Source organism: Sebastes fasciatus, chromosome 10 (assembly GCF_043250625.1).
Source record: "Sebastes fasciatus isolate fSebFas1 chromosome 10, fSebFas1.pri, whole genome shotgun sequence".
NCBI classification, from domain to species: Eukaryota; Metazoa; Chordata; class Actinopteri; order Perciformes; family Sebastidae; genus Sebastes; species Sebastes fasciatus.
Genome location: NC_133804.1, coordinates 28,638,077 through 28,656,322, shown reverse-complemented (window position 1 = coordinate 28,656,322; position 18,246 = coordinate 28,638,077). Strand labels below are relative to the sequence as shown.

Genomic DNA, 18,246 nt, shown 5'->3' with positions numbered 1-18,246 from the left:
GTGTAACTCATTGAGCCCTCGATGGGATATTAGTCTTAAATATAATTATAATAGTGATGCAAACTGCAAGATCAAATTTGGGGTGGTAAAAGGTGCTTCAGTTGTATATTGTGTTCAATTGTGCTTATGTTTACATTACCAAAGCAACTGTGAACTAAATACAAAAAGGTTACATGGTGATGAGAAGGTTGTGATGCTCAGCCTCTATCTGTTTGGTGACGCCTGGAAGCTGCTTTACATCTCCTGGATGTTATCTTCTCATATATGTTCACATTAGGTTGGGGGGAGTTTTGGGCTACACAAATAAAATTTACTTGACTTGACTCAATTGTGTCAGCAAGCTACATCCGTGTCAAAGTCTGTCCATAGCAGAAAACGTTTCAATGCAGCCAATTTACTGTATTTGTTACAATGAGTTATCACTAAAACATTCTCATTATGTGGCTTCAATTGGTAATAGTCAGCTTTTACTTAATAAAGTAATTCATAATTCATAATTCATAAAATATTTATTATTATTATAAAATAATAATAAATAAAATACCAATAAAAACACATGTTTGCAATTGGTGTGAATAGGTGGGCCCTTTAAAAACAGCTCAGGCCCTCAGGTCTCATTTGTGGCATTATGTGTTTATGGTCGGGAAAAAAAAGAACAATACATAAACTGTTTTAAGAAGCTTTAAACGTTGCAGTTTGTCACCGCCTTTTATTAAATTATTTTTTTGGGGACTGCTCATTCATATACTGCAGCACTTTCATTCATTTACATCTACCATCTTATTTTACTCTGTTTATACATGTTTTTTTATATGGGTTTGTGTCTCTTTTACAGCTTGTCATAATGCCCTTTTATGGGGTTATTTCAGTTTGCCATGCCTGTGCTTTTATTTTGGTAAACAGACACTCTTCCTGTCTCTTGTTATCTCATTAACTTGACTGAGTTTGCAGGAGGCTGTTGGAGGCTGTTGGAGTCTGAGCAGACGGGAGTGCCCCTCATTCAACACTCCCTTTACATTTATACTCACAAACAGCGGATCTCCCAGGAAGGACACATTAAACTGGACCCGGTGGATGGAGACATATGTGTGATATAAAAACCAGACTGGATGCATCTCTTCTTTGCACTTATCCTGGGACAACTATGATTCTTTGAACCTGACTGAGGATTTGGGATTTTTTACTTTTGCGTGCATCTAAACCTCCATCCATTCATTCATTCATTCATTATATATAAAAACCCACCCCGTCTCCTCTCCTGCCGTCTGCTGAGGATGGATCCCCGGCTCTCTCTCTCCAGGTGCCCGCTGCTGCTGCTGCTCTGCTCGGTCTGCGTTCTGAGCAGCACCCGGAGCTCCGGTGCTGCTGCAGCGGGGAGGAGCTGCTCAGACACCCGGCAGGTGTACTCTGAGAAGGGGTACAGCACCGGCACCGCTCCGCTCACTCAAATCTCTGGTAAGTGTCTTAAAAAAAATACACTATTAGACAGTTTTGGGACTCATGTAGAACAGTCCTCATCTGTTTGGAGATCAAGTTTATAATAAAAATTATAGAAATAGGTGAGTCAGGGATAAAAACAAGCACAATAAGGTCACTATAAACTGCTCACCACCACAAATTATTTATAATGGCAACATTAGTATAAAAAAAATGCCTTTAAATAACAAACACATACACTATTAAACAGTTTTGGGACTCATGTAGAACAGTCCTCATCTGTTTGGAAATATATTCAACTTTATAATAAAATATACAGAAATAGGTGAGTCAGGGATAAAAAATACACACTGTAAGGTCACTATAAACTGCTCACCACCACAAATTATTTATTATGGCAACATAATAAAATAGAAAAATGCCTTTAAATAACAACCAAGTCATGATAAAAAAAACAGTCTTAAAAATAAAATGAAATAAAATACACTTAAACAGTTTTATGACTCATGTAGAACAGTCCTCATCTGTTTATAATAAAATGTATATAAATAGGTGCGTCAGGGATAAAAATACGCACAATAATAATAATAATAATATAATAATACATTTATTTATATAGCACTTCTCAAAACAGATGTTACAAAGTGCTTCACAAGACAATAAAAGCAGATAAATAAAGTAAAATATATGGTAACTGTTAAAACAGAACATCAGACAATAAAAGCAGATAGAGTAAAACAAATATGGTAACTGCTAAAACATAACATCACAGAACATATCAATAATAATAAAAGTGGTAAAATGGTAGGACAAATTGATAAAACAAATATACAGTATATATACATAAATGTGTATAAATGTACACATTCGTCCAGAAACGGATGTGTACATACATATATTTATACCCTTCTACTTATAGGAATGCTATCCTAAAAAAATGTGATAAGGTCATAATAAGGTCACCATAAACTGCTCCCCACCACAAATTATTTATTATGGCAACATTAGTATAAAAAGAAAAGCCTTTAAATAACAAACATACAAGTCATGATAAAAAAAAGTGATATCTAAAAGTACAAGCTGGCACAAAACTCCCTCCATAAGCACCAGAGAGGCACAATATAGGAATATCATGGAGAGTTTTCCTCGAGAGAGAAATATAATACAGGGTGGTTTTAAAACAAATTACACCCGCCCCCTCCTCCCCTCTGTGCTGTTTAAATAGGATGATTAAGGGGATGAGCAAATTGCCAACATGGTGCAACAAAGAACCTCGCCCCTAATTAGTCTTTTGCCTACCGGCGCACTGTTTAAATCCCTGCATATACCCCATAGGACTCTGTTCACTGGAGATAATCTTATCTGCTAAATGAAAACACATCACGCGGATTTACAAACTGTTGGATTTTGGATAATTTTAAGTTTTTGATGAGAGGGTGGGATGGAGGTGGAGGAGAGAGAGGAGGGGAAGTAGGATGTTTAATGTGCAAATGATGGGAGCACTTGTCTGTAGATGTAGTCTACTTCTTGGAGGTTGAGCTTTGCATTTAAATCAGCGAGAGAATGACTGTGTGTGTGTGTGTGTGTGTGTGTCACCCTCAGACAGCATTCACTAAAAAAAAGAGTACAATTTATGAGTGAAATGTGTGAAGATCTCTAGTGTTTGAGGATTTATTTTGTGGCAATTTACCCCTGTGTGTGTGTGTGTGAGTCACTGAGACAACTACAATATTGATTGATTTTGTGTATGTGTGTGTGTGTGTGTGTGTGTGTGTGTGTGTGTGTGTGTGTGTGTGTGTGTGTGTGTGTGTTGGGGCTATCACTGCCTGAGTCTTGGCTCACCGTCCCGTGGGCCAGGGGAGCAGATGGCCGGGAGAGCGAAGGATGAAGAGAGGCAGTTTAGAAATGGAAATGGAGGGATGAGAGAGGGCTAATAGTGAGACACACACACAGAGAACAAAAGAGGCAGAGGGGAGCATCAGCGAGGGTGGAGTTGGGAGAGTTTCCACTGTATTAACAGCAGTTGTAGATGTAAAAATTATAGAAACAAAGAATTCAAACCTTTCGCACCATTCAGAGCGCTGTGTGTTTTTCTTCCTCCCCTGGTTGTCGTTTGCATATCATTACCTCTGACATATCAAAAACCCAACCTGAGCTGACAAAGAAAGACAGATTGAAGCTGAATAATTCATGCAGGGAAATTACAATTTTCTATCACAGCCTTATCTTTGATAAGATTTCCCCACAGTAACCAAACAGACTGATGAGTGGAGGAATTGACTTTCTCACTAAAAACATCTGCTTTGACCTGATAAAAGACCAACAGCGTTTTTGTTGTTGTTGAGGTATTAAAAATAGCTTACAGAAATTGCAGCCCAAAGTGCTTCGCAAAAACATTATGTCATGATTAAACCAAGATATCTATTTTCTCCTAACATTTCTTTCTCTTCTGGCCTGGTTTGACCTTTGAACTCTAGGTGAGCACCTGCGGCTCTGTCCTCAGGACTACACCTGCTGCTCCAGTCAGATGGAGGAGACGCTGGCCCTCCAGAGCGAGAGGGACTTCCTCAAAGCCGTCGAGGAGAACAGCCAGTTCCTTTTGACTACTTTCACCCAGAGACACCGCAGGTTTGATGGTGAGAGGCTGATTGTGATTTATTATAATTATGTTTAATTGGAATATTATCTGTTTTGAAGTTGGTTACATTTCATTGGGTACATTTTGAAGGGAAAAAAAGTGACACAAACTGAACTCTGCTTCTCCTCGTCTCACCCTGCTTATCTACCAAGTTAGTGGTGATGAGTGACAGCTGAAAAACTTATTTAGGATCTCCGACTGCACAGTTCCTCTCAGATGGTTAGATATCCGAGGCACAAAATTGACTTTGGAAGCTAAAAGCACAGCGATGCATGCATATTGCAGGGATCCTACATGGTTCTCATTTATGTTTAATCAACACACAGGAACTGCTGGATTTAAAGAGGTACTCCAAAATTTTAGTATTGCACTTTTAAAAAGTTGTGACACACTGTGATTCTAAAGATAAAGGTCAGAATTGAAGCAGCAGAGGTCAAGATATCCAGATTTTTTTAGTCCCTAGTATGGGTTAAACTCATGGACTGTATATAAGAAGTGGACGTAGTCACTATGATGTCACCCTTTGATTTGATTTGACCATAAACTCATGTTAACAATGTTTACTGAGGTAATAAATCAAGTGAGAAGTAGGGTCTTTTTCTCATAGACGTCTATACAATCAGACTTCTTTTTGCAACCAGAGGAGTCGCCCCCTGCTGGCTGTTAGAAAGAATACAAGTTTAAAGCACTTCAGCTTTGGCTTCACTTTTCTGACCCAGAGGTAGCCCACTGGTTAAACTCTAGAAACACTGGATCCTACATTTCCCATAATGCAACTCGATAGCGTCTCTAATTGGACCCTTTCTGCCTTGTAAATCCCACATTTTTTACATTGCACACCTCCAGTTTGTAACGCAGACTTCCTGTTATAAATCTGATGTCACCAAGCACAGCTGAGGTAACCCTGATGACATCACCACGACATCATCAGGGTTATTTTCTCAGACTTTTGAGCGCTCCCTCCAGAGCCACAGAAGACATTATAAAATCACAGACTTACCATGGCCAGTAGACAGAATTTCATGTGTAAAATCAGTGGAATATCCCTTTAAACAAATGGTCACTGTGGGGAAACCTGCCCAGACAGCTTTAGTGACTGTATTTCAGAGAATTCAGCCCACGTTGTCTCAAATTCTGTATGCAGGTTTGTAGCAGCTATAGCAGAGAGCTGAATTTACACTTTCTCCTCCTACCTGCTGTGGACTGCTATCACCTTTTTTTTCTCCCCCTCCTCATCCTTTTATATAATGTACGGGATGAATCATTTAAAGATGCTGAAGGAGTGGGAGACTGCATATGAGTCCTAAGGTCCTAAATAGAGAACACGTTGTTATACTCATTTACCAGCATGCAGGATCTGATGTAACTGTCCCTATGAGCTGTTAATCTTGGAGCGGAGGGGGTGACGGAGCGCCTACGTGCGTAGAAACCTGGCTAATATATTAGAAGAGAATAAGATGAGTGACAAATTCATATCTAATCTCTGTTTTTCCTGTCTACAGAGTTCTTCAGAGAGCTTATAGACTTGTCAGAGAAGTCTATGAACCAGATGTTCACCAAGACCTACGGCCGTCTCTTCACCCAGAACGCACACGTCTTCCAGGAGCTGTTTGTGGAGCTGCGCAGATATTATTCTGGTCAGTTTAATCACTTTATCCACCTATTCAGATGGTCAAATGGTCTTTCCTAAGCAGCAATAATAGCTGGGTTGAATTTGCCAGATAAAACAGTGAAATCTGGGACGTCCCGGTAGTTTAGTGGTCTAAAACCAAATTTCAGGAGACAGCTATTTAGGTAAGCAACCTGACTTTTGGGCCTCCATCACCACCACCAGGAATGAATCAGTGCACACACAAAAAACTACGCTTGGTTGGTCTGGTTAAAATTGGTAAAGATGGTAAAGCAGTTTGGTACAGAGCTGTGATGATTCCTTGTTGCAGTGGCAAGTTTTATCAGTCCACATCCCTGTTGTGGTGAATCCACAGCCGCTCTGGGCAGCAGAAAAGAGGCAGCAATGTCTTTTGAGGAGACTTGAAACGTTAAGAAGAATTGGAGAAAATACAGAGAGAGAATTGGGATCCCACGGATGACTGTTTCTATTTCTGTTCCGGATCGCTCCGTTTTGGCATGACGGCCACTCGCTGGCGAGTCTGTCTGCAGGCTGTTGCTGCTTAGTCAACCTGTCTTTGTCTGCCAAACAACATGTATGGCTAATTTGAGGATGTATTGTAGACTACAGATTGGAGAGTTGCATATTCAGTAATCTTACTGCCAGTTGACTAATGCACACAGACTGATAAGCACACTAACGCATTTAAAGGAACAGTGTCTAACATTTATGGGGATCCATTGCATAAATGGAATATAATAGTCACAACTAAGTTTTCATTAGTGTATAATCACCTGAAACTAAGAATCATTGTTCTTTTGTTAGCTTAGAATGAGCCCTTCATATCTGCATAGGGAGCAAGTCCTCTTCACGGAGTCCGCCATGTTGCACCAAATACTGGCTCTTAGAGATAGCATTTTGCGTTTTTACGTTACCTGAAGGCCACCGTAGTTCTCCGACACGCTTTTGAAACTGCGGTAACATGAGCCGCAGCATGCAAAACCGTGGTACCACCCGCCTAAAGTAGTGTTATTATGGTAAGGATTGCCTCTGAGCGAGGCGAACGGCGTCACGTTACCGCAGTCTTGGAAAGGGAGGAGTGAGCGGAGGGGTACTCGGTTGGTTGCAGCCTCCAACCACACCATTAGATGCTACCAAAACCTACACACTGTACCTTTAAAGGAAGAAGTAAATGAGGAAAAATTGTGAACACAACATATGCTAGTGTTGTGCTTAATAGACAATATAGATATAAAAGGAGTCACTTGGTCACTTAGTCACTTGGCTTTTATGTAGTCAGTTTAAAATAATATGTCAATAAATGTTTTATTTATTTGCTTACAATATCCAAAAGTCAGGTAAATTTGTCTCAGTATAATCTGTATTTTCCTTCTTGACAAAGAAGGAACTGCATGTGCACCCTACAGCGGTCAGGCAGGAGGCGCTGCATGCTCAAGTAGTAGGGGCTAACTCACAGTGTGTTTGTTGGGTTTACAAGCATCAGTTGGCACTTGGGGTGAACTATTCCTTTAACATGGCCCAATGAGCATCATAGCACGATATAAAGATATCGTACAAATTTTTGTTAAAGAAATCCCTACAGGAACATGATTTTTGTCAGATTACAGATACTGTATGTATGCTGACGGTTGCTCTCGTGTCCACAGGGGGCAGCGTCAGTCTGTCAGAGGTGCTCTCAGACTTCTGGTCCAGACTGGTGGAGCGAGTCTTCTCTCTGGTTAACCCCCAGTATCAGTTCAGTGAGGACTACCTGGAGTGTGTCAGCAAACATGCCGAACAGCTGCAGCCGTTTGGGGATGTGCCCCGCAGACTGCGAGTACAAGTATGTGTCTTGTGATAAGATGCTTTTTGATTCAGCATCATTTCCAGTTATGATTATGATCAACTGACTAACATTATTGTGTTCTCTTTCCTTTTATATTCAGGTGTCGAGGGCTTTCATTGCAGCCAGAGCATTATCTCAGGGCTTGGCTACTGGTCGGGATATTGTTAACAAAGCAACAAAGGTGAGTCCCCTGTATTGTTGTCTGGTCTGCTGTATATATATATGTTTGTCTTTATAATGATATGTATCTTTATTTATATGGCCCTTCTCAAAAAAAAACTGGGGTTTGCCTGGTTAAAATGATGAAGTTGGGTTAATAGAACACTTCACATCTCAAATGACAAATCAAAACTTGAAAGCCAGAAGCAGAAATCTATAACCAGCAGCGAGTAAACACTTTACTCAGTAAAAGCTGGACTCAATTACATCAGATAATTTTTCCGAGGGCTGCGACTAACAATCATGTTCATTAATGATTTATCTGTTGATTATTTTTTGGGATTAATTGTTTTATCTATAAAATGCCAGAAGGTAGTGAAAAATGGCCATTAAAATTTCCCGCAGGCCTGCTTGTTGTTTTTGGCCCGCTATCATAATATGACAAAGAAAAGCAAAAAATCCTCACATTTGAGAAGCTGGAAACACAAAATATTTGGCATTTTTGCTTGAAAAATGTCTATCATTTGATTATCAAAACAGTTGTAGATAAATCTACACTTCCACGATGGCGCTATCGGTCGGGATGGTGTTATCAGCTCTGACCTCCGTATGAGCGCAGTGCAAGGCGCTGGCCATTAGCTGGCCAGTGGGACACAACAGAGAGACTTGCATGCATTAAAATACGCGTGCAGCCGGCCCGGCTATATAGCCCGTTCTCCCAGGACATCAAATACCAAGGCACAATAAAAGGCATCCTTTAGCGTTGGTATGAAATGCACCAGGCTTTCCATTAACTACAATGTAAACTCATCCGCGGCAACTGTAAACGCTCAGGGAGAGTGCACTGGGAGTGACTGTGGTGACGTAGTTAAAGAGCAAAAAATAAACACATTGGGCGGGCAGGAGAGGAGGTGGATGGTTCCAACAAACATAAGGCTTTCATCAAGGAGACCGCTGTTTGTGTCCCGTGTGTTAAGTTTTACTTTCACATTACAATCAGCTGTTTGTTCGTGTCTCGCGTTCACAACGTTCAGTTTAATTTTCACTTTTCAAACGTAGTAGTTTTAAGCCCAACCATGTTGTTTTTTTCCTAAACCTAAGTTTACCTAACTAAATTGTTTTTGTTGCCTAAACCTAAAGTGACGCCAAAGGGTAACTATAGTTGTTTTGATGCCAAAAATAAAGTTACTTAAAGCACATATAAGCTCTGATTACAACACACACAGAGGGAGAGCGACTTCATTCTCTGCTCAGGTAGACATTACTCCTCTATATCTTTACATAGACAATAGTTGTTTGATGCTATATTGATGCTCTGGATATCGTATAGAGAACCTTTAACAATGTTCATTTATTCTTCTTGTCCTAACTCTTCGACCCACTGCTTTGTGTGTTTCAGTTGACGGCAGATTCAGAGTGTGTGCGCGGGCTGATGCGTCAGTGGTACTGCCCACTGTGTCGAGGCGTGCCCTCCCTGCGGCCCTGCCACTCCCTGTGCCTTAACGTGATGAAGGGCTGCTTAGCCAATCAGGGCGACCTGGACACCGAATGGAACAATTTCATTGGTGGGTGAACAATAAATATTTTACATCCCGTTGTTGTTTGAGAGGGTTTAGGGGTCAGATGCGTGACTCATTGACACACTCATATTTCAAAGAGCCACAAGAAGCCTTTGCTTAAATAATATTAGATCATTAAAAAAATGTCACGGCCCAAATTACATTTTAAATTTACCTTTTGAATTATTATCATTATTAAATTGAGCATACCTAAAAGTAGACTCCTTTTATTGCCCTCATTTGACTTTCACTTCCTTTCCCCCTAATGAATACCTCCCCCATTAATCATTCATGCTTCTCTGCTCCTTCACAATTGATCTGTCTTCCTATGTTTCCTTTCCCCTTTCATCAAACCCTTACGTTCCTTCCTCTTTTTTCTCCTTTTCATGTGCAGTGCGTCCTCTCACCTTTCATCACTCAATCCATGTGTCGTACATCCAATCCCATTTTACCCTCATGTAACCTTTTTATCCAACCATTACTCCTTACACTTCTCTTCATGTGATGTTGGCTTGCTTCCTAATCGTCCAGTCCTGTAACCTCATACACAGAATCCAGACACAGGAAACCACAGTATTGATGTTTGTCGGGGTCTAGAATAGGCCAACCCTTTATCACCCTGTCATCTCTATTTCTGTATCTCCCTCTGACCTCTATCAGATGCTCTGTACCTGGTTTCTGAGAAGCTGGAGGGGCCATTCAACATGGAGCTTGCAGCCGACTCCATCTCTGTGAAAGTGTCGGAGGCCATCATGCACATGCAGGAGAACAGCGTCAGCATCTCCACTAAGGTGAGGAAGAGAGCAGATGATGGGCAGGGATATATTTTTATTGCCAGGATTTTGCAGACTCGCTGTTCTTCTAGTACTTATCACACCTTTACGAGTGCATAAAGCATAAAGACTGTGGTGTAATGTACTAAGTACATTTATTGAACGGCTGTGTTGAATTCTCAATTCTGATTGGTCAATCACGGCGTTCTACAGTCTGTTATTTCTTTATAGCAGACCGTTGCTATGTATAACAGACTGTTGCTATGGGCGAAGTTCTGATCTTGGACTCTGGCTGACAGTTTTTGTGTGAAATTATTGATTTCTTAAGTAAGTCACCGGCTTGCTGTACCTATTCCCATTACTTACTCAAGTACTGTACTACCATTTTATGCTACTTTATACTTCTACTCCACTACATTTCAGCAGGAAATATTGTAATATTTTACTCCATTACATGTATTTGACACTTATAATTATAAGTTATTTTTAACATAAAAAAAACATATGGTATGATGCAGTAGCAGCCTACTATACTACTAATCTACGCAGTAGTATACAAAGGATCTAAAATTGGCTCCACATTGACGAACTACAACATTAAAATGCTCTTCCGTGTACTCATTAGTGATAAAAAACACAATATAATGTTCTATAAAAATATAAAACTGCAGAATGCTTTTACTTAAGTAAAGGATCTGAGTACTTCTTCCATCCCTGCATGAAGATAATCATCTACCGTCTTTAAGAAATCCCTCTTACAAGTCAAAGCTTTAATCTTTATTATTGTTTAATTCTAATCTTCTTAATGAGACAGCATGCAGTAAAAATGACAGGAATTCTACACAGAGAGCCTCACAGTATGATTAAAACATGGCAGACGTCCCTGCTGCTAATCCACCAGAGAGACACCCACATCTCATTAGAAGCTCCTGGTTCGTGGTAGCAGCGCTTTAAGGAACAGACAGATCTTTCCTTTACAGCTCAGCTTTGAGTGCTTGCTGCCTTTCACTAACGGAGAACCGTTTCAACAAGTTTCCAGTTCAGTTGCAACACTTTTGGGCGTAGACGCTGCTTTTCTTTGCACGGTTATGATTTGAAAACAGCAACAGAAATTTGCATTTCTGGGCTGTTTTTGCGGTTTTGTGATATCATAGAGAGCGTAATTAAAACGTTTTGACACTCACAAATGATGGATGTTGTTAAAGGCCATTCAGAAAAATGTTAAATTGATTATTTTTATACCTTTCTTAGAGATTTTGACAGTTCAGAGATGACAGGAAACGAGTAGAGAGTGGAGAACTTCACGCAGCAAAGGTTGAATTTGAGACATTGCGGGACTATGCCATGGTTCGTGTTAAGCGCCTTAACCTTACACTACGGGGGTGCCCCAAATTATCCTAAAATGACGTAGAAGGTTACAAGGCAGGTGAAGGAGAGTGAGTGCAATACATTTTATTACAAACTATGTCCTGGAGACTAGAGAATATCTGTGCAAGAATATTCAAGGGTGGACATTCCCTTAAAGTGTCACATAGTCATGGAAATAGAAATGCTCGTTACACAGCTGTTTATGCTAGTGTTGCTTTGTTGTTGTTTACCTCAGGTGTTCCAGGGATGTGGAAACCCCCGACCGGCTCCAGGACGGTCCAAACGCTCACCCAAAGAGTCAGGAGGCAACAGGAGGCCCTTCCGCACCTACAGCCCAGAGGAGAAACCCACTACTGCTGCAGGAACCAACCTGGACCGACTGGTGAGGAAGAAACATACATTGAGTTAACATGGGTGAAATAGCTGCTCTTCCATATTTTTTAAAATAATGAGTTTGAGACAGTTTAAACCTGCATTAATGGATTTCTTTTGGCTATGTGGTGGCAGAACAACAAGCTCCAAACACAACATTAGCATTCATTTGAAATGGCAAATGTAAGTATTCAATCTTTTTATGCCACCGTGCCAGGTTGTCGCCGGCCTGTCCATCCTATTGTCGTGAGCGTGATATCTCGGGAGGGAGGGAATTTCCTCAAATTTCGCACAAACATCCACTTGGACCCAAAGATGAACTGATTAGATTTTGGTGGTCAAAGGTCACTGTGACCTCACGTCCGTCCCATTCTCGTAAAAGCGATATCTCAGGAACGCCTTGAGGGAATTTTATCAAATTTGGCACAATTTGGACTGATTAGATTTAGATGTCAGACATGGATGTAAACTGCAATTTCACTGGTTGGCGGAGGCATACAACTGCAATGCAGTGATTCTAGTTTAGTTCTGTCTTGGACTCCATCAAATAGGGAAATGTCTCTCTTTAGCTGCTAAATGTTCCACTATATTCACCAGCTAGTCGCTAACTTTGTCTGTCTGCTGTTTGGTGCTGACTGGTAGTATACGGTTGGTTTTTAGAGCTTTTTCACTGAGAAACACTAATGAAGTTGCATACCAGAAAAACACAAAACAATGCGCTGAAAGACACTAAAACTCTCCGTAAAGCTGAGGGAAGCTGGTGTTGGGTGATAATTATCTGTGGTCTCAGCACTACGAGCGACTCTTTTCACATTACACATGGTAATTAGACCCATTGTTTATATACAAATATTGATTAGTGCAGCTTTAAGTACTCAAAAATGTCTGGTGCAGGTCATATTTTTGAGTGCGATTTCAATATATGATGTTGAAACTGCAATAAAGAAAGTCAAATGTTTACACTGTGCATGAGTCAGGATTCAGACATAGCAACTGAGCAGAAAGCAAAGAGAGGATGAGCAACAGTAAGCTTAGAAACTAATAATACAGAGAGCAGCGGTCAGAGCCCAGACAGGACTCCTGTGACCACGGAGAGGTATTGAAAGACAGGAAGTACAGGGAAATAAATGAAACCAAGAGCAGAGGAGGGAGAGAGAGGATGGCAGGCTTTCATATCTATATATAAAACATAAAAGACATGTGGTTTAAGAGCTGACCCTGGAGCGGTGTCATGTCAGTGGCCAACATCAGCACTGCAGCTTCAATATGCTTCCTCCAAGCCAGCCATACCAAACAAGGATACTTTAAAACCACGTCTGAGTCATAACCAATTTCTTTCCTCCTCCGCGCAGGTTACCGAGCTGAAGGAGCGACTGCGGCCGATGCGTGGCTTCTGGGTGTCCCTCCCACACACCATCTGCAACGACGAGAAGATGGCCGCCGACGTCACTAATGAGGACCGCTGCTGGAACGGGCAGACCCGGGGGAGGTGAGCGAGATCAGAGTGGAGGGTGGGGTTCGGTAGAGGTGGGGGAGGAGTGAGTGATGGTGATGGTGCAGAGGTGGAAGGATGCAACAGATGGAACAGAGTTCATTTAATTTTGCCCCCACCGGTCACCCACATGCACTCTGCGTGGGTCTCTGTGTGCTTTTGTGCACACAGAGACAGCCAACACCATGAATCTGGGCTGATGTAGACACACTGTGAGGAAAAACAAGTCTGCATAATGGATGATTTAGTGTCTGTGATGTTCCAGCTGCATTAGGCAACAGTTTTATGTAAAAGCACACCCACCATATAGCAGCTTTAATCACAAAGCGGGACTGCAGCCAAACATGTGCTGCTTTAAAATGTTACTCTACAATAATTACCTTGCTAAAGTGGGATAAAGTCCTTGAATTAATTAATTATGAGCACTAGGTTTTATTATACAAAGGAGTCAACAACAGCTATGCCAGCAGCTCTGCGAGGCTGTACTTAGATACAGCAGTGCTCTGAGCTAAATGCAACATGCTAACATCCTCAGAATGACAACGACAACATGCATAATGTTTACCATTGTCATTGTCTTAGTTCAGCGTGTCAGCATGCTAACATTTGCTAATGAGCACTAAATACAAAGTACAGCTGAGGCTGATGGGAATGCCATAGAGTGGTGCAGGGATGACGTATTCTTGTAGGCCAACCAGGAAGTTAGCATCGCCCTGGTTCCCTTGACAAAAAGCCAATGGGATGTTTCCATTGGCTTTTGGATTATTGCAGAAAATAATCTCTGTGGCAAACACACGTTTATGATATTTTTAATATGTTTTGTTCAGCAAGATAATCTTCACAAATGAACACCACTTTAATGATATTTGAAACGTAAATGCAATCACCAGAAGTGAAAAACAAAATAACATAACGGCTATAAATGAACTACACCACGGTCGCATGACTACAACATCACCACCACTGAGCTAAAGGTGGACTGGTGTTCGGCGTTATGACGTTCAGCAGTCTCATTTAGTCACTTGTTAGCAACCGCCTTTTTTAAGACAAAATTCACGAGTGGGATATTTACGGACGTATTTTATAGCGTAGAAAACGTTAAAATCTCTTAAGATTGTGTTAACCACAGACCTTATTTCAGGCATCTAACTAAAAACCCATTGACATCCAGACGAGGGAACCAAAATTGCTAACTAATTTCCTGTAGCATTCTATTCGGCCGTAAAATAAAATGAAGTATTGGACAAATTGAAATGTTGGCCTGATGATTGTCACTAAACACAACACAACCAATGTCACGACGGGGGATTATAATTAACTTTCATGAACGGAAAACACACTGTGAAAGGGTTAAAGACGAACAACGGACAACTCCCAGACCGGACAACGCCGTGGTAGCAACCTGTCAATCCCAAGGTAGCCACGCCCTAAACCATTCCCTGCTTTATGGTCTATTTGACTCTAAATGGGACCATAATTTACTAAATGAACATCATGCTGTATTGAAGAAGACTTGAAACTAGTGATTGAGACCATAAGCTCATGTTTACAATGTTTACTGAGGTAATAAATCAAGTGAGAAGTAGGCTCATTTTCTCATAGACTTCTATACAATCAGACTTCTTTTTGCAACCAGAGGAGTCGGCCCCTGCTGGCTATTAGAAAGAATGCAAGTTCAAGGCAGTTCTGCATTGGCTTCACTTTTTCAGACTCTGGAGTTGCCCACTGGTGCAATCAAATGGCAGAGTGAGTTGTGAACTTAGCCAATCATTTCAATGAAGATTGTTATTGCAAAAATACACTCTGTACTTGTGTGGGGGTGAGATACTCATTAATTTTGTTTCCGAGTAAACCTCCCTGCTGCTATTTGAAGCCACGCTGTGAAATTGTCTAGCTCTGCTTTGAAAAGATCTGAGCTTGTGTGCGTCCTGTGGTTTTGTACATGAACGCCTCTGTGTGTTTGTGTGTGTGTGCAGGTACCTCCCGGATGTGACGGGTGACGGGCTGGTCAGCCAGATCAACAACCCCGAGGTGGAAGTGGACATTGCCAGGCCAGATGTGAGGACCAGACAGCTGATCATGGAGCTGAGGGTGGTGACCAACAAATTGAGACACGCTCAGAGCGGACAGGACATGGACTTCATGGACAGTCAGTCTATATATATTTGTGCACATCCCTAAAAGGAATATTAAATGATGCATTGATAGAATAGTCATAATGGTCTTTTCCCCTTGTTTCCAGGTGAGGAGGGCAGTGGTTCAGGGGGTGGAGATCAGGGTGAAAGGTACAATGATGATTGGCCAGGCTACGGGCCTTACTCCCCGCCCTACAACAAACCCCCTCGCAACCCAGCTTCCAGCCCCGCGAAGCCGCCTCGAGTCCGAGAAAGAAACGGGTCCAAGTGGAACAGAAACAACGGTCACGGACGGGACAGATCTGCAACCAGCCGGCTCTCTTTCTCCCTGGTTCCTTTGTTGTCTCTGCCTCTCATGGTCACTGTTGCCTCCATGTGGAGATAGCTGGTTATTACAGTCTGGAGGTTTTCTGTCATGCTGGAGTCTCAAGCACATTATGAAGAAAAAAGTCATTCCATTTGGTTACACCAGCAGAAAAAAAAGACAAAAACAGGCTAATTTAGCAATAAATCTATTTACAGCACAAAATAAATAGGTTAAAGTGAATATTTTTCCAACAGCCCAAGCCACAAAAGAGGTATTACCTGGCATTGATGATGATTACAAACAATACTTAATAAGTACTGCCATTTTTTTAGTGCCATTCGTTTGACCTATTAGAGTCTTGATGCTGAATGGTGTGCAGTGCTGGAGCAAATAAGTCTTTGCGGGTGAAAGAGAAACTAAAAGTACAACAGCACATGAATTAGCAGCGTGTTTGGGTGATGAAGCTCATGGTTTGGTGGTCTGTGAGATAGACAGAGGTTATTAGTTTCAGTGAGCAGCTGATTCGATCTGAGTGAGTTTGTTTGCTGCCGTTCTCACGAAATTAAGTTCATTATCTTAATTGATCTTGATTTCAGTGCGGTTGTGGTTCATTTTTCATCTTGTGGAAGTAGTAAGATTTAATTTACTTGCTTAATTAAACCTCCGTTTTTTGGCTTGGAGATTAAAAAAAGTCAATAGTGTGACTCTTGAAACCAAACAAGGGGCTTATTTTTGAATGTACCTAATTAATTTGCGGTTACTTGTGACGACAAGGGGTTAATTAATGTAATATATTGATGTTTTTAATTTATTTGTAATATAATATTTCATTGTTCTTATTGTCAAGCTTTTTAAGGCAAGGGTTGAGTGATTTTATTTTTTAAAAGAAGTGTTTGTCTTTAACTTTCTCTGGTAGAAAAAAAGGAAAAATCAAGTTGTATTTATAAACTTTTTGTGAACCAATCATTTTAAAATATTGTTATCAAACCAATCACAACAAAACACTTAATTATTGTACGATATTGGGCCTCAAAGACCGGCGATTTTAGCCTCAACCAGAGATTGTTAAGGAGCAGTGTGTGTGAATATGTGTGTGTGTTTGTATGATTGGTTATATTGTCTGTTGTATGTTCTGGTTTCAATGTTCAGAGGTCATGTTGAGAAGATGTTGGGATGTTTTTTAATACCATGATTTTCTACTTATTTTTCCTAAAAGCAACACAAGATGATGAAAACAGTGAGCATGCTCACGATGTGATGTCAAATTGGATCGAATGTTGATGGAAAGACAAAGAACTGAGAGACGATGGCTCTTAATTTTCACGCTGAATGTGTTTCAATGACGATAAAAATCAAAGAATATTCAAGAAGGAAAAACTAAACGTGTGAGGAGGAGTGGTCATCCATGGACAGAGAGGAACTAAAAGGATTAGTTTGACATTTTGGGAAATACTCTTATTTTAGTTTCTTGATGAAAGTTAGAGAAGAGGATTGATGCCACTCATGTCTGTACAATAAATGTGAAACAGAGACTGGAAACGGGGAAACAGCTAGCCTGGCTCCATCCAAAGGTAACAAAATCTGCTTTTTCAAGCTCACCAATGACACACATTGTGTCTTGTTTGTTTAATCTGTAAAAACACAAAGTGTAAAAATTAGAAATTATGGTTTTACATGGGATTATGTGCCGGACTCTTTCTTGGCTGGGAGCAGTTGCAGAGTAACCAGTGGAGACTCCAGGAAGTTATTGGTTATTGGTCAAGTAACATGCTGCCTTCAAGTGGAAGTTGAGAGCTCGTGGTCACAACATTAGATATTTTTGGCATTCAAGTTGTTAAGTTGTGAGAACAACGCTGCTAGGCGCCAACAACGGCAACATCATTTTCCTCAGACCTATTATAAAATTACGAAGAAAAAAAATATTGACTCCTAAAATGTCAATATATTAACTTATCATCCACTAAAAATTAACATCCAAGGCCTCCGCCATTTCTGGCAACTTCAGCAAACATGTCACGACTTGTGAAGTCTGAGCTTTCAGAAAATTTTGATTTACTAAATCGTGAATACCACAAGACGGGGGCGTTCATATGGACTCTTTAGAGGTGCTTGGTTACCTTTGGACAGAACTTTTCCCCTTATTTCCATTCTATTTGCTAACTCCAGTCTAACTCTTGACAAGAAAGCAAATAAGCATATTTCTCAAAAGTATTTTGTTAAAGATGTGAAAGTCAATTAATAGGATCCCAAAAGAGAGCAACGATGCAGACGGAGAACATAAAAAGAATGTATAGATGCTGTGAAAGGACACTTTTCTGTTGAACGAGAAATCGTGAAATTCACTTTTTTGTAACAAAAGTACACTTCTAGTCAAACGGGCTATTGCACCTGCACAAAAAAACAGCAAAAAAAAGGGTTTCATTCTAAAGTTTTGCTCGCCAACTAATTGAGATTTTATGTCAAGAATGAAACCCTTCAAAGTCAGTATAGGGTTCTTGAGACAAGACTTCACCACAAACACAGTATTATGTTGCACAACTCCAGTATTACA

At 40.6% G+C, this 18,246-nt stretch overlaps 1 protein-coding gene and 2 long non-coding RNA genes across 3 annotated transcripts; 1 reads left to right on the top strand and 2 right to left on the bottom strand.

Annotated features, from left to right (window-relative positions):
* The first annotated feature begins 382 nt into the window (after positions 1 to 382).
* gpc2 (glypican 2) lies at positions 383 to 17,547 on the top strand. The gene is made up of 11 exons (XM_074649260.1): positions 383 to 1,455; positions 3,915 to 4,073; positions 5,578 to 5,712; positions 7,352 to 7,527; positions 7,631 to 7,711; positions 9,089 to 9,254; positions 9,909 to 10,039; positions 11,625 to 11,771; positions 13,114 to 13,250; positions 15,230 to 15,402; positions 15,496 to 17,547. Exons 1-11 carry the CDS (start codon positions 1,275 to 1,277, stop codon positions 15,771 to 15,773), a joined length of 1,764 nt encoding a protein of 587 aa, XP_074505361.1. The 5' UTR covers positions 383 to 1,274; the 3' UTR covers positions 15,774 to 17,547.
* LOC141775673 (uncharacterized) lies at positions 1,325 to 5,514 on the bottom strand. The gene is made up of 3 exons (XR_012595650.1): positions 5,076 to 5,514; positions 3,499 to 3,592; positions 1,325 to 1,463 (listed from the first exon to the last, which is right to left on the bottom strand). It is a non-coding gene; the product is annotated as an uncharacterized LOC141775673 (long non-coding RNA).
* LOC141775672 (uncharacterized) lies at positions 17,510 to 17,996 on the bottom strand. The gene is made up of 2 exons (XR_012595649.1): positions 17,857 to 17,996; positions 17,510 to 17,812 (listed from the first exon to the last, which is right to left on the bottom strand). It is a non-coding gene; the product is annotated as an uncharacterized LOC141775672 (long non-coding RNA).
* Positions 17,997 to 18,246: the final 250 nt, after the last annotated feature.